The following is a 14,495-nucleotide window of genomic DNA, read 5'->3' on the forward strand; positions in this document are numbered from 1 at the left end:
ATCATTTCTCATTTTCTGGGTACTTCATGCTATACCAATCGAATCCTTTATATATTGTAATTGTAGCTCTCTATGTTAATGCATCATGTATTTGTTATTGTTAGTTTGTTAGGTGTTTATAGGTTTAATTCATTCATGTTACTGTTATAGTTCCTATGCATATTTTCATTTTAAAACTAAATATAGATATTTACCAGTAAGAGTTATGGCCTGTCATACTTAAAGTCTATTTTTTGTCTTAAGAGGAAATATTTGCACAGAATTAAGCATTGGAATTCCATGAATGTACATCAAGCCTCTTCATTTCTGAGAATATGGAGGTCTTGGTGGGCTGAGCAGGATTGTGTCTCCTGATTGCATCCCCTCTACGAGTTGGATCTGTTCCAGCTTATTTATTTATTAATTATTTTTACATCTATATCCTACCTTTGCTCCAGAGACCTTAAGGCAGGCATCCCCAAACTGCAGCCCTCCAGATGTTTTGGCCTACAGCTTCCATGATCCCTAGCTAACAGGACCAGTGGTCAGGGATGATGGGAATTGTAGTCCAAAACATCTGTAGGGCCAAAGGTTGGGGATGCCTGCCTTAAGGCGATGCAAGCACTTCTTCTCTTCTGCACTTTTATCCTCACAACAACCCTGTGGGGTAGGTTAGACTGAGAGAGAGTGACTGGCCCAAGTTCACCCAGAGAGCTTCATGACGGAATGGGGATTTGAACCCTGGTCTCCCAGGTCCTTGCTCAGCGCTCTAACCACTATACCACACTGGCTCTTCTGATTCTTGGGTGGGTGGGTCTGTGGATGCAGTCCCTCTTCCTTCCTGTTTAGATATGTCAAGTGTGTATGGCTACTTTGGGGGGGGACAAAGTGTACACTCTGCACCTTTTTAGTTTGAGGACCATATATAAGATTGTCCCTTTTCCATTTATATGCTGGCAGGCCAGAAATGTTCCACAAGGATCTCTTAGCTCAATTAATAATTCCAAAATTGAAATGGAAGAGGTCATTCAAGGCTGGACTTGCAATTAAGTAATATGAAAACAGTAATTTCAGGTACAGTTTTTCACAGAGAGCCAAGGGAAGAGTGTCACTCTGACCTTCTAGTTCAGTGGCTAAAATGTCATCATCTTGGGCCTCACTTCTGTTACTGTATGTTCTGACTTTTGATTGAGGCAATATTACACCTGACATTATTATTTCATTTATAAAGCATTTAATTTTACTTGGGCTGGTAAGGAGGGCTTTGTGGTAACATTTTTTATGTTTAACACCATTGTATATTCAAACCCATACCCCTCTCCCTGACTAAAGATACCTTTAAATTACTTTTGGATCTGCAGTTCTTCATTGTACAGTAGAACCTCGAGTTAAGAACTTAATTCGTTCTGGAGGTCTGTTCTTAACCTGAAACTGTTCTTAACCTGAAGCACCACTTTAGCTAATGGGGCCTCCGCTGCCGCTGGAGCACGATTTCTGTTCTCATCCTGAAGCAAAGTTCTTAACCCGAGGTACTATTTCTGGGTTAGCGGAGTCTGTAACCTGAAGCATATGTAACCCGAGGTACCACTGTATATCTCTTTTTGGAGGATTTGTTTGTTTGTTGTTGTTTTTTTAAAGAATGATGTGGCTTTGAAGCTTGTATGACCAATGTTACAGCAAAGCCCTCTTTGTTCTCTTTCTGTGGAGATTTCCTCTTCCTGTCTCTCGCAAATAATGGTTTTTGTACTATTCTGTCTAAAATGAAACCACCTACCTTCCTCTCCCCTGCAGTGTTAACGAGCTCTACGTGGATGATCCAGACAAAACGAGTGGTGGTAAAATAGAAGTAAATTTGAACATCAGTTTGCCGAATCTGCACTGTGAATGTGAGTACATCTTTTTTTGCGGCTGTGTTTGCCAGTAGTGGTTGAGTAACCACTATGTTGGCTTCATAATTCAAAATACGTTCAGATTGCTATGAATCATTTCCATTCTTTTTCTAGGAAAAAAGAAGAAAATGTCCTCTTTAGTGTGCATTCTTGCTTTTATGAATGGCTGCTTTCCGCTATTACTAAACACTTATTTGGGCAATGGCGTATAAGGCACTGTATTAAAGTGACATAGTCCCTAAGGTAAAAGAAAAGCATTTTTGGAACATTCTTCCCCAGGGGGACTCACCTAGGACCTGTCTTCTGGCAACAGGCAGAAATCCTTCATTAAACTTTCTTTTCCCAGGCCTTACAAAACATTAGCTGAACTGTTTTAACCTGTCCCTATTATGCTCCTGTTGCTGCTGTTTTTGTTTTTGCTGTTTGTTATTATTGAAATTATTTATTAAATTTGTACACCACCCTTCATCCAAACATCACAGGGCGGTTCACAACAAAAAACCATAAAATGAGAACGCAAAATACATAACACAAATAAGAACAAAAGTAAAAACAAACCAATAACACCCCCCCCCCATTGTAAAGGACATAGGATGTTAATCAGCCAAGGGCCTGGTGGAGGAGAAGCACTTTAGCCTGGCACCTAAAGATATGTAATGAAGGTGCCAGGTGAGGCGTCCTGGGGAGAACACTCCACAAATGAGGAGCCACCACAGAAAAGGCCCGTACCTTGCTATGAGAGGCAGCAGGAGAGAAGGATTGATACCTATATCCTAGGAACAAATCACTAAATACTTAATAATGCAATTCACCTAGAGTACTTATTGAGTTCAGACGAGGAGATCTGCAAATCATCTGATAACAGAGCCCATATATGACTAAAGGAGTACTTGGGAGATAAGAGAAACTTGCTGATGATTGTGCTTTCTGATTAGCTTAACTGCTGACTTAATTAAATAATTTTATTTGTATTCTAATTCTTAAAATATCAGAAAGGTATCTTAATAATGATTCATGTATCCTTCTTTGTAGTATGTTATTTTTAACACTCCCATTCTTTTCCCGCTTTCTCCCTGATTCCTAAACACATAGTGATTGGTCTGGATATCCAAGATGAAATGGGAAGACATGAAGTTGGCCACATTGACAAATCGATGAAAATTCCTCTGAATAATGGGGATGGGTGCAGATTCGAGGGCCATTTTAGCATTAACAAGGCAAGTTGGAATAACCCATGCTGGGGAAATGTTGGCAAATTTGACAATAAATTGTTGTGAAGTCTCTGGGTGCTGCATTGCTGTGAGAGCTGGGAGGGTTACATAGCCAGGTCTAAAGGTACGGATCCCCCCCCCCCCCGAATACACTGCAGGACATTGTGGGAACAACTGAGGCAGCCTGCACTGTTCCAGGATAAACGAGGGTTCTATATTTATGTCTTGTTTCAAGGAACCAGAATGTTAATGCAGTCATGGTAAGGGGAATTGTGTGTGTCAGTAGATCTCCCAGATTACTATTTCTGGCAGCAAATTAGAATGTTTTTCTGGAAGTAAATCTAATTATGAATAAACACAGCAGCCCAGTCTTGAAATGGAGAACCAGAGCACCTATTGGCAAAAAATGCACCATTCTGCTATTTGGAAATGACTGGCTGGTGTGTCTACCTGCTAGCAAATGCCATTGTTCTTGTGCTAATCTTTGTGTACGTAAATCGTGGGATGTAGTTCAAAAAGCAGTAACAAAGAACTACTGCTACCAAAGTAAAGAAATTTTAGTTGAATAAGAGTTGAGTTTTATTTGATTGATTTTTAAATCTGCATGAATTACCATATGCATAAACAATTACATTGAAGAGAAAAATGTGTGTATTTGGGTAGCTGAGCCTGTGCCAACCTGATGCCCGCCAGATGTTCTAGACTACAGCCCTCTTCAGCCCCAGCCAGCATGGCTGTAGTTCAGAATATCTGGAGGGCACTAGCTTGGCAAAGGCTAGTGTATGTATGTGTGAAAAGAACATACCGTATTTTTCTCTCCGTAAGATGCTCCTGACGATAAGGCGCACCTAGTTTTTAGCGGGGGAAAGCAAGAAAAACAAATTTCTGTGCAGAGCATGTAAGCGGTTCTCGCTTTTCTTCCTTTAAAGCAAGCAAAGTGAGAGCCGCTTACATGGCTTTTGTCCCGCTTTGCACAGCTCTCACTTTGCTTGCCCATCCCTCCTCCCGCCTCCCTGTAAAAGAGGAGGAGGAGGCACCGGGACAGGTGCTTCGCTTGCTTTACAGCGAGGTGGGAGGAAAGATGGGCAAGCAAAGTGAGAGCTGCGCAAAGCGGGACAAAAGCCATGTAAGCGGCTCTCGCTTTGCTTGCTTCCTTCCGTCCCTCCTCCCACTTCGCTATGAAGCCAGAAGAGCAAGAGGCGCTGCATGGCTCTCATTTTTTCTCTGCTGTTAGCAGAGCAGCGCAGCACGTCTGGCTTCTCTTCTGGCTTCCTAGCGAAGCGGGAGGAGGCCCCTTCCGTCCCTCATCCCACTTCGCTGAGAAGCCAGCAGAGTGAGAGCGACAGGCGGGAGCCATGGCTCCGGCTGCGGAGGCATCCGTCAGCTCGCGACTGCAGCGGTAGCCGAGGGATCCCTCTGCCGCCCAGTGCATTTGCTCCATAAGACGCATAGACATTTCCCCTTACTTTTTAGGAGGAAAAAGGTGCGTCTTATGGAGCGAAAAATACGGTAAAAGATCGCTCCTGGATCATACCAAGGGCCCATTCTAACAGTGGCCAATTACAGCAGGCACTACTATAGAAGTGTACCCACTTTTGTGTGAAATAGTCTTTTCTAAGATGCCAACCGCTACTATAGTTTTCATAAATATTTACATTTTTGTTTTTTTTAAAAATGACACATCTTAGAAAATGTGTTGCCTGATTTAGTCAAGGGTACATTTTAGATCAGTTAATCTAGCTATTTAGCTGACTAAACCAGCAGCCCTAGTTAGAACGGAAAGCAGCAAAGAGAGGTGCGTATTTGTGGGGCAAAAACCACTCTAGAAAGAGGAAGTCATGCTGCACTGACATGTTGCCATGGGGTGGAGCATGGGTAAACATGGGAGCTGAAAACACTTCTGAGTTCTTTGTGGTTTGTTGATGAGCTCAGAGTGTCAGCGTGTTTTCTTTTCTCCTCCCAAAGCATTGTACAGCCAGCATGTGAGTCACTGCAGTGCAAAGGGCTGTGGCCCAACTCTGCACAAACTCCCTTCTGTTCCAAGAGGTGCTCAGCCGTTGAGGAATGCCAGCAAGCGAGCGAGCGAGCGAGAGAGAGAGATGGATGGTGTGGGAGATGCGTTTCTTCTCTCATCTCAGTGGAGACCAAGTTTCTCTTCCAGCCGCAAGGGGTGTGCACATTTTGTTGGGCGGGTGTGTCTAGCATTAGGTAATCTGACCATGTAAGGCAGTCCATGACTTCACTTGGGTGGGGGAGAGGGAGTGTGTGACTGCTAGCATAATAAGGATGTAACCCTAATTCACACCTCATTTTTATACCACAGGCTACAAAATCCTGCTGCTTCTTCTTCCTCCTAATTCATGTTGGAGCACACCTAAAAATAACAAGCAGGCCCTACCCTTGCTTATGCTGCAGTACAAAAATATATGTGAATGTTTTTATTTGATTGCTTTCCCCCCTGTCAGCTGTTTTTGTGTGTCAGTCATCAGCCATCGTAGCAAACTGCAAAACAACTTGCGAGTCTATGTAGATTGTGCAGTTTTTAATCCTTATACTTAAAATAATAACAAAGTACACAAAGAGCTCCTGCGTTCGATTGTACATTTGCTGTCTAAGGCTTTCTTTGTACTTCTAGGAAAAAGTGTCCTTAGTACGGTTTATCCCTCACCCCCTCCAGCTGTGTATTATTTTGGGTGGTTCGAGTGGGGAATTTTGTTAGGAGAAGTACCTTAGATTTCAGCTGCTTTGGTTTAATGACAATACAATTAGATGTGTTCTTTCCCATTATGTTTGTGAGTAATTCCCTGGTGTTAAGGAGCTATTTGCTTGCTTACCCCATGTTGTAGGTACAAAATAAACAGATTCAAAATATGGTGAGGAGGTAAGAATGTATCCCGCTGGTTTTTGTATCAGTTGTGCTGGTTGTCCATGTATTTGGGGGACAGATTCAAAGTGCTGTTTATTACATACACACACACACACACACACACACACACACACACACAAGCCTGTAATTTTTTATTCAAATAAAATGGCATTCAATATGAAATGCATGCATGGTGAATTTCAGTGAGTTAGTAAAAAAGGAAAAAAGAGACCACATCACCTTTGTTTACAAACAACATCGTACAACACATCACAGCTTTATAAACTCATTTCTGGAGTACCTGTTTCCACCACCCACTTCTGCCCCCCCAAATGGAGACCATATTGAATGGTGACCTCCAGGACAATATTAGTAGTTTTAGTTCCCTGACGAGCATCCAGGAAACCTAAGAGCAAAAACCACATTGATCATTAAGAACTACTTGGAAATGACTCTTCTTTTCCCCCTGAGGTCCAGCATCTCTTCTACATACATCGAGGAGAACCAGTTAAGAGTAGAAAATGTTCTCTAGAAGCAGAGCTCTGACTTCCGTAGGGCAAGTCTGTACAATAATGTAGTGGTAACATTTGGAGGTGGGGGAAAATACTGATGGGACAAGCACGTTGGGAAGTCATGGGACTATCCTTTTAAAGCCCTGAATGATTTGGGAGAACAGTTCTTAAAGGAGCTCCTCTGTCTACCCTAGATCTGTGTCAGTCAGCCTGCTTTAGTGTTTGCTGGTGAAAGTGCTCAGGCTGGTGGGCACTTGCAATGTGGCATGCTCCTCAGTGGTTTCAGAATTAAACATCCCTTGTGTCTTAAGCAAGCCTTAGAGAACTTCTATTTCTCCAGAGTCTTCAGTGAAAGATCACATAGCAGAGGTGGCTAACCTGTGGGCTGCATACAGCTCTCTCAAAAGCTTTTTGTAGCCTTCAGGCTCCCTCCCCCCCATTAGTGATTCTAAGAAAAAACTTATAAATGAATATATATATATATATATATATCTCCTGACAGCTCCTATAGGCAACCCACTGTGATGCCAAAATATTTTTTTTACCACTCTCATGATCCCCTGGTGTGATTCTGTGATGCCACAAGGTTTATGCGACCATCCACAAGACCTCGAAACTGTGTTCTAGAAAAGAAAAGCTGAAACCCACTTTTACACTTTGGCCATGCCCACTTTGAAATGCGGCCCCTGGAGCATTGACAATACGTCAGTGAGGCCCTTGGCCCCCCAAATGTTAGCCACTCCTGTCATAAAGCGTAGCTCCTTATTTCTGTGTGTACGTGTGTGGTTTTATGATGACATTGTTGCTGGATCTGACTTTGTTGTTATTAATGATGTATTAATGTTTTGGATTTGGATACTTTAAATGATGTAAGCCCCTTTATGGGTAATTTGGCTGCACAGTGAGCTGGCATTCCCATAGATTGAATGGACAGGCTTTGGGTGACATGTAGACCCTAGCGAACTGGTTGATGCGAATACTATAGTGGAGTGTTTGTGAGTATATGGTCACAGGTAGGCATCCCTCTTTCTCTTTCAAGTGTCAAGCTGTTTGGAGTTCTCCCCAGCTTTATTCAAATGCAAAAAGGGTATGTGATGTACCTGACAAAATATACCTGACAGAGGCGTGATGTACCTGACAAACTGACCCTGGCTGTTATTGGTCAGAAAGAGCCTGAGGTCTTCCCTCCAAGGGTAGGAGAGAGAGCCTTTAAAAGCAGATCTGCCATTGCAGCTTGGACCCTTCTACGACCAGAGTCCAGAGAGGAAGCTGACTGTCTTTGCTACCTCCTCATAAGCAGACTGAGATCACTGTGCTATTAGTAAGTAGGACAGAAGTAGTGAGCTTTTGGAGTCATTGGGCTCTTTCTGTTTTTAATAATTCCGTGGGACCTTGTTGCCCTCTTCCTTACTTAATCTTAATGAAGTTTCAAAATTGGACGAGTGAAAGCAGAGTGTGATTGCCACCCTTGGGATTCAGAAATCTCAATGTGCCTAGACCACTTTGGGTTTCATGCTAATGGAAGTCATAAGACCAGAGTGCGTAAAGCCAGGAATTTGTCCAGTTCTCTCTGGGAGAAGCAGAGAGCTGGCTTTATACTCCTGTGTAAATTGCAAGGGATTGGCTGGAGGCATGAAGCATGTGGGTCCAGGAACAAGGGCTTTAACACTTAATTGAGTATACCGTTTCCGCCTTTGTTTCTTGGGCTGTAGGCGACCGAGAAGGATGGTGGTGGAAGCAACTGTTTGACAGCAAGACCTAGTTGCTAGGGCTGTGGGGCTGTTGGGCAGCTGCTGCACAAGGATGGGGTGTGAGACACTCTACTAAGCATCTCCCCTTCTCCACAAGGTTCACTTATGTTCCTTGACCAGATGGAGCTAAGGAGGACGAGTCCTATGCAGAGCAACTTGCTCTTATCACCCAATGAGTCATTGGGCTCAGCAGCAGCAATGAATGAATGAATGAATGAATGAATATTTCTTCTCTTCTACTAAGAGAATACAGGGCAGTGTACCATAAAACGATATCATATAATCTATAAAAGTGCAGCTAACTATACAAAATCAGATTTATTTCAATGGTGGGTACTTACTGTGACCATCTCCAATGTAGTTTTTGCTCCACCCTTTGCAGGACAGTGAACTAGCAGTTTCCATGATGTAGAGAAGCCAAAAACGATGAACGCACGCCTCCCTCCAACACACACAGTCGCCCCTTCTACTTGCTTCCTTATTGTAGTAGTGCTTGAACGGGATTCTGTTTAAAATGCTTTGTGATGCAGTTTCATTTGTAACAAACCCTGAAAGGCTGCTGATCCCAGAGTGATCTAATCACAATTAACAATTGTCATGGTAACCAGAGTTCTTAGCTGAAATCTGTGCATTCAAGAACTATGTGTACTAAAATTTTGTAAAGAAAAAGCATGTTTGGGAAGGGGCCACTGTAAAAGCTGGAGCCTGATTGTCATTAAAAAAAAAAAAGAATTCATTTAAAATCTACTTCAGCTGAAGAGCCCTCTTGGCACTTGCCAGGGCGTCCGGTGATAATGGCCATTACAGATCTCTCTGTCCCTGACCTAACTATTTTGCCTTCAAATCCAGCCTATGGCAGCTGGAGCAAAAGGAGAGGTTGTGTGAAGTTCCAGCTGCTTCAGCGCGTGCCAGGCTGGTTGTTTGGATTTAAGCTGCGGCTATACTTGCATGTTTTGGCACATGGTCTTGGAGGCGGTGGGCCAGAAGACTTTCCCTACAGCTGTCATAGACATGAAGCTGTCATGAAGATCAGGGACAAAGCATCTTGAAATGAGGGATGTAACGAAGAACATAAATCGTAGTTTAAGGAGAGCCAAAGGTCTTTGTGCTAGACAAGAGTCTTAGGAATTTAAAACGTCTAAGAACTGCAGCACAAAGAACTGGGTGGTGGCAGTATTTCACCATCTTGTTAACAAAGGTGCTTGTTTGAAGATGAAATGTGGGTGCAGCTTCATGGCAGTTCTCTTGGTGATGGGATGTGTAGATGGGAATGATTCACAGGACCAATGCAAGAAGGGCATCCTGCTCTATATCAGAAGTAATGTTAGCACAGGATATATTTCCCACAGCCATTTCCTATTTTGGGGTGGGTGGGGGTGGAGCTTACCATCCTTCTAGCTTAGCACTAGAGTGCATAACCAGGAGCTCAGGCCTATGTAGTGGGTGATCATCTTGAATCAGTATTACTCCTGTAGTGCAGCAACTGATGCAAAATTGCAGCCATCGTGTGGGAGCTCCGTAGATCCTCAGGTGGAGCTTGACAAATATTTCATTTGATTTCGGGGAGGAGGCAAGAGTTCTCCAGATCTCTGAGCCTTTGATGAGTGAGTGGTCAATTATAGCAGTCTTCTAGACTGGGAGTAGATTATTGTGACAATTATTGAATCTGGCCTGTGACTAACCCCTTTCCTTGATGAAAGCATTGTAAGGTTTTAAAACCTTATTGCTCTGTAATAGATGTTGGAGGCCAAATGATGTAAGTCGCCAGCCTTAGCCTTGTGTTCCCCATCATTCAGCTTAGTCTATGTTGAGAACTTAAAAGCTTAACAAATGCTGAACTCTTGCCTGCTTTTAGGTTCCAGGTAATTTTCACGTATCGACACACAGTGCCACTGCACAGCCTCAGAATCCTGACATGACACACGTCATCCACAAACTTACCTTCGGTGACAAGTTACAGGTGAGTCTTGAGTTAAGACATCTCTTAAGAGGATGCAATAGAAGCTACATTTGCTAACTGTTAAACTTTCATGTATGTTGTCGTATGTGGCATAAAAGGTTCCAGAGGGTGAAGAGGTTACATTTTCAGTCTGACATATTTAAGTGATCTACTGTGATAGGTAAAAGTATTTGGAAAAGGGCTGCTTCTCTACCCCCCCCCCCCAAAATAAAGCAGTATACCTGATTGGTGCTTATAAGCACATACGTATTATAAGATGAAAATCCACTTTCATGATACAATATACAGTCGTACCTTGAATCCCGAACGCCTTGCAAGTCAAACATTTTGGCTCCCAAACGCCACAAACCAGGAAGTGAGTGTTCCAGTTTGCAAATGTTCTTTGGAAGCCAAACATCTGACGCAGCTGTCACAGCTTCTGATTGGCTGTAGGAGCTTCCTGCAGCCAATCGGAAGCCATGCCTTGGCTTCCAAACGTTTTGGAAGTCGAACAGACTTCCGGAACAGATTCTGTTCGACTTATGAGGTACAACTACATTAATAAGCAACAGTTGCAGTAACAGCCTTATGATGTTGGATTGCATACCATCCATTTTTTGGTGGGAGGAGCGTGCTGCAATGCTTCAAATCATTTGCTAGTGTAAAGGGCTCAGGCTGTAGCTTCCTTATTCTATAAATTGTTCAGTGGTTCTCTGCCTATTCACATTTGCCAGGGGAGGCTTGCTGCCTAGTTTATTCTCTTCTGTTCTGCATTTATTCCTATATCTTAGGAATAGTTGATGACATTCACACTACTATATATGTGTGGTTGTGCCTTGGTGACACATGTGGGAGTGATATCCTTGGGAATATGGACTGTCAGAGAAACCACCAGACACTGCTTTGTCTCTGCAAAAGAGAAGTATTTCAGTCAAAAGTAGGAGTTGTCAGCACAGACAGTCTCCTTCCATGCCCTTTCCCAAATCTAGATGTTTTCAGTAGTAAAGGTTTGGCAGTGGCGGAGAAAGGGGGGGCGGGGTGCATCAGCCATCACGGAGGGCAGCAGGTGGGCTGCAGGGCGTCACGGGGTAGCTGGGTGGCATGGGTGCAGGCATTGCCTGTCCTTCAAGAAGCCAGCTAAGTTTAGGCAATGTTCCCCAAGGCAACGTTTCCCCAAAAAGCTGAACAACTTTGGGCGATCTCTTAAAAAGTGCTCCACCCCAGGTGCTGGCTGGGATTGCTATACCACTGAGGTTTGGATTCAACTGTTGTGAACATTGCCATGTCACTCATTATTGCTCCTTCACCAGACTCGAGTCCCCATATGTTGATGCCTACAACCCCTATCATCCCAATGGTCACATGGCCAGTGTCCTAGGAGGATTGGAGTTGTAGTCTAGCAAAATGGGGACTTCAGTTTGAGGACAGCTGCTACAATCCTTCCTCTATTCCTATGCTCTTACGGAAAACAGAGGCTGGAAAGAGAGTTTTCTTTTACCATCTCTCTCTTTCTAATCTGCTTTGGTTGAGGAAAAGCACATACTTGCCCTGTGGCCGGTATCTTTTGTAATGTTGTTACATAACTCTCAGTTTCACAATGGGGATGTCTCACTGTACACCACCCTCTTCACCTACTTTTCAAAGACTTCACTTCGCAAGAGTTGCAGTAGTATTTGCCATCACCACCTACTCACCACACGTACCAGCCATGCTTTTAAAACCATACTCTCATTGCAATTTTGGCTAATCAACACAGGCATTTCATTACACTTGCTTCGCACACACCTATTCCTCAAAAACCTTTCTAACACTCGTCTGGTTTTTGCCCTTAGCTTCCATGAGAACCATTAAAATATCAGCTTATTTGGCCCATCTGTGGGCACTCAAGGCAGCTTGCCTTACAACAGCAATGTACAACATCCCCATTAAAAACAATATCAGTAAGCTAAAAATGTGGAAGCATCCTCAAAACGCCATCACAGAACCAGCAGCGTTATTCAGTAGCTTTTAAGATCCAATGGGATTTTGCCTTCACATTCCTTAAAGCACATTGGGAGTGATTCCATTATGTAATGCTCAGGCACACCTCTGCAATGGGTATTTACCTGAACCCATCCCTTCCAAATTGGTTTCAGAAAATACCCGCTGCCTATGTGTACATTTTGTTCCTGAATCAAGCTGGTGTTTCCATGTGCGTGGCCACCCTTCCACACCTGCCCTTCACCCTGCCGGTTGCCTTGCTCGTTTCACCTGTAGAATATTACGGCATGGAAAAAAAGCGGTTACTGCCATGCTGAAGTTTTTTACTTCAGTGAACACAGAAACCTGCCTTACAAGAGGTCAGACTGTTTGTCCATCTAGCCTACTCTTACCTATTCTGACTGTGCATCATGAGCGTTAGATGAAAGCTCATTAGCTGTCTTTTCTGAAGGGGGGGGAATTGATCATTTGAATGTTGTAAGGGCTTTACCTACTGAAAACTTTTCTGTTCCAGTGGGTCTAGTCAGATACAGTATATTATTTGGTCACATCTGTTCTTAATTTTTTAAAAAAATGTTTTACATTGTTGTTGTTTAAATGTTTTAGATGCTTTTAATTGTGCTTCTTTTAAAAAAATAAAAAATTAATTGTATCTGCCCTGGGCTTCTTTGGGAGGGAGGGCAGGATATAAATGTATTTAATAAGTAAGAAAGTAAGTATTAGAGAAAGAAAGCTACCTTAAAGTTGTACCAAAAGAACCCTTTTTGGTATTCTGTCCTCAAGACTTGAAGTCATGAGACCTGAATCAAATAATTGCCTTGAATTAATACTAGCACGCTATCTTTGATGAATGCTACATATTTCAGACAAGATCATGCATATAATTCTGCCCTCCTGGGGGAAGATGAACTCCCCTGACCCGTAGAGCTGAGATCAGCTCTGTTCAGAAATGCTGCTTCTTATTAAGCTGTTCTGATAGCACATCTGTGAATGAGGTCCTGTGAGAAAGAGTTGCGGTCATCTTTCTGTATAATCCTTCAGTTGTCACTGTGTCGCTTGGTACAGGGTAAAGCCTCTCGATGCTAATAATTTGAGTAGCACCATAGAAGACCCAGATGTGCCATCCAGTTACATTTGTCACCCTTGTGTCACTTGCCCCTTTTGTTGTAATTGCATGAGGCTTGTGTGTAATTACAAGGAAGCTGAACTGGGGGTGATGTGAGTACTAATAATGGAGGGGGTGTTTTGTGGGTTTCAATTAATTTTACATTGTTTATATGTTTTGATTTTTATTGCCCACCCATTAAACATAAGGTAGTCACACAAAGTTTAAAACAATAAAATATTCTAATTTATTAAATTTGTCATATTAGATTAATAAGAATGCCTATGTAAAAGCACACACAACATAAAATCATTCTAAAACAGCATTTAAGCTCCCTGCTAAAAATAATTTGCTCCAAAGACACGAATACACTAAAGCGTTGTCATTATTGTTTGTTTATTTATTTACTTGTACGCCACCTTTTTTCCTGACAGGACTCAAAGCAGCTTAAAGATAAAAGCAACAACCTCTAAACACATAAATTGATTGTGGAAATACAATTAAACATTGATAGAATTAAAACTATACACATATATAAAGTCTGTTTAAAACATACCAATAATTACAATAAAAACAGCACAGCACAAGCCCTTTCATTAAAAGCTGTTAGTTCCTGAAAGCCTGTTGGGGGGAAAAGGCTTCACCTGCTGGTGGAAGGAGAACAAGGAGAGAGACAGTGTAGCTTCTCTAGTGGGGAAGTTCCAAAATTTGGGAACAGCCACTGAGAAGGTCCTCTCTTGCATCCCCCCAAGCATGCCTTTGACGGTGGTGGGACCAAGTGAAACCTGGGCAGGTTTGTATGAGGGAATAAAGCATGGATATTTTTTTTAAAAAAAATCTTCATTTGGCATTTCAATCTTCATTGAAAACGTCTTGGGTCCTGTATACGTTACTGTTTTAAAACAACAATGAGGTTATTTTTTAAAGCTGCATTTCAAATTTCATTTGTCATTGTACACATCAGAATTGTTGATTGTGTTTCTAATTTGCCCACTGTCTGTCCACACCAGTGAGTGGAGAGGGATGTGGATCTATTCATTTGGCTTACATTTTCAGATTGGATTGAAGCTGGTTTGGGGGGGAAGCACTTCCAAGTGCAGCGTTTGTCAAGAGACGAGAGGATAGATGTACATTGTGGCTAATGCTGTGTACAGACCGGCAATCAGAGTGCACTGGATACATAATAAGCGGGAGAGTTACCATTTACTCAGGCTTCAGTGCACCCCTACTTCTGGTGTTTGAGGCCAAGCGCACATGAGGTTA

General features: G+C 42.6%; 1 protein-coding gene across 1 annotated transcript in view; it reads left to right on the plus strand.

Moving 5' to 3' along the window:
- The window catches only part of ERGIC1 (endoplasmic reticulum-golgi intermediate compartment 1), an 80,936-nt gene that overhangs the window by 53,829 nt on the left and 12,612 nt on the right, over nt 1-14,495 (plus strand). The window contains exons 4-6 of the mRNA XM_028717724.2: nt 1,771-1,865; nt 2,961-3,085; nt 10,064-10,168. Coding sequence (XP_028573557.1) covers nt 1,771-1,865; nt 2,961-3,085; nt 10,064-10,168 — 325 coding nt within the window. The remainder of the gene's footprint in view (nt 1-1,770; nt 1,866-2,960; nt 3,086-10,063; nt 10,169-14,495) is intronic.

The sequence above is a fragment of the Podarcis muralis genome, chromosome 2 (genome assembly GCF_964188315.1).
Source record: "Podarcis muralis chromosome 2, rPodMur119.hap1.1, whole genome shotgun sequence".
In the NCBI taxonomy this organism is placed as follows: Eukaryota; Metazoa; Chordata; class Lepidosauria; order Squamata; family Lacertidae; genus Podarcis; species Podarcis muralis.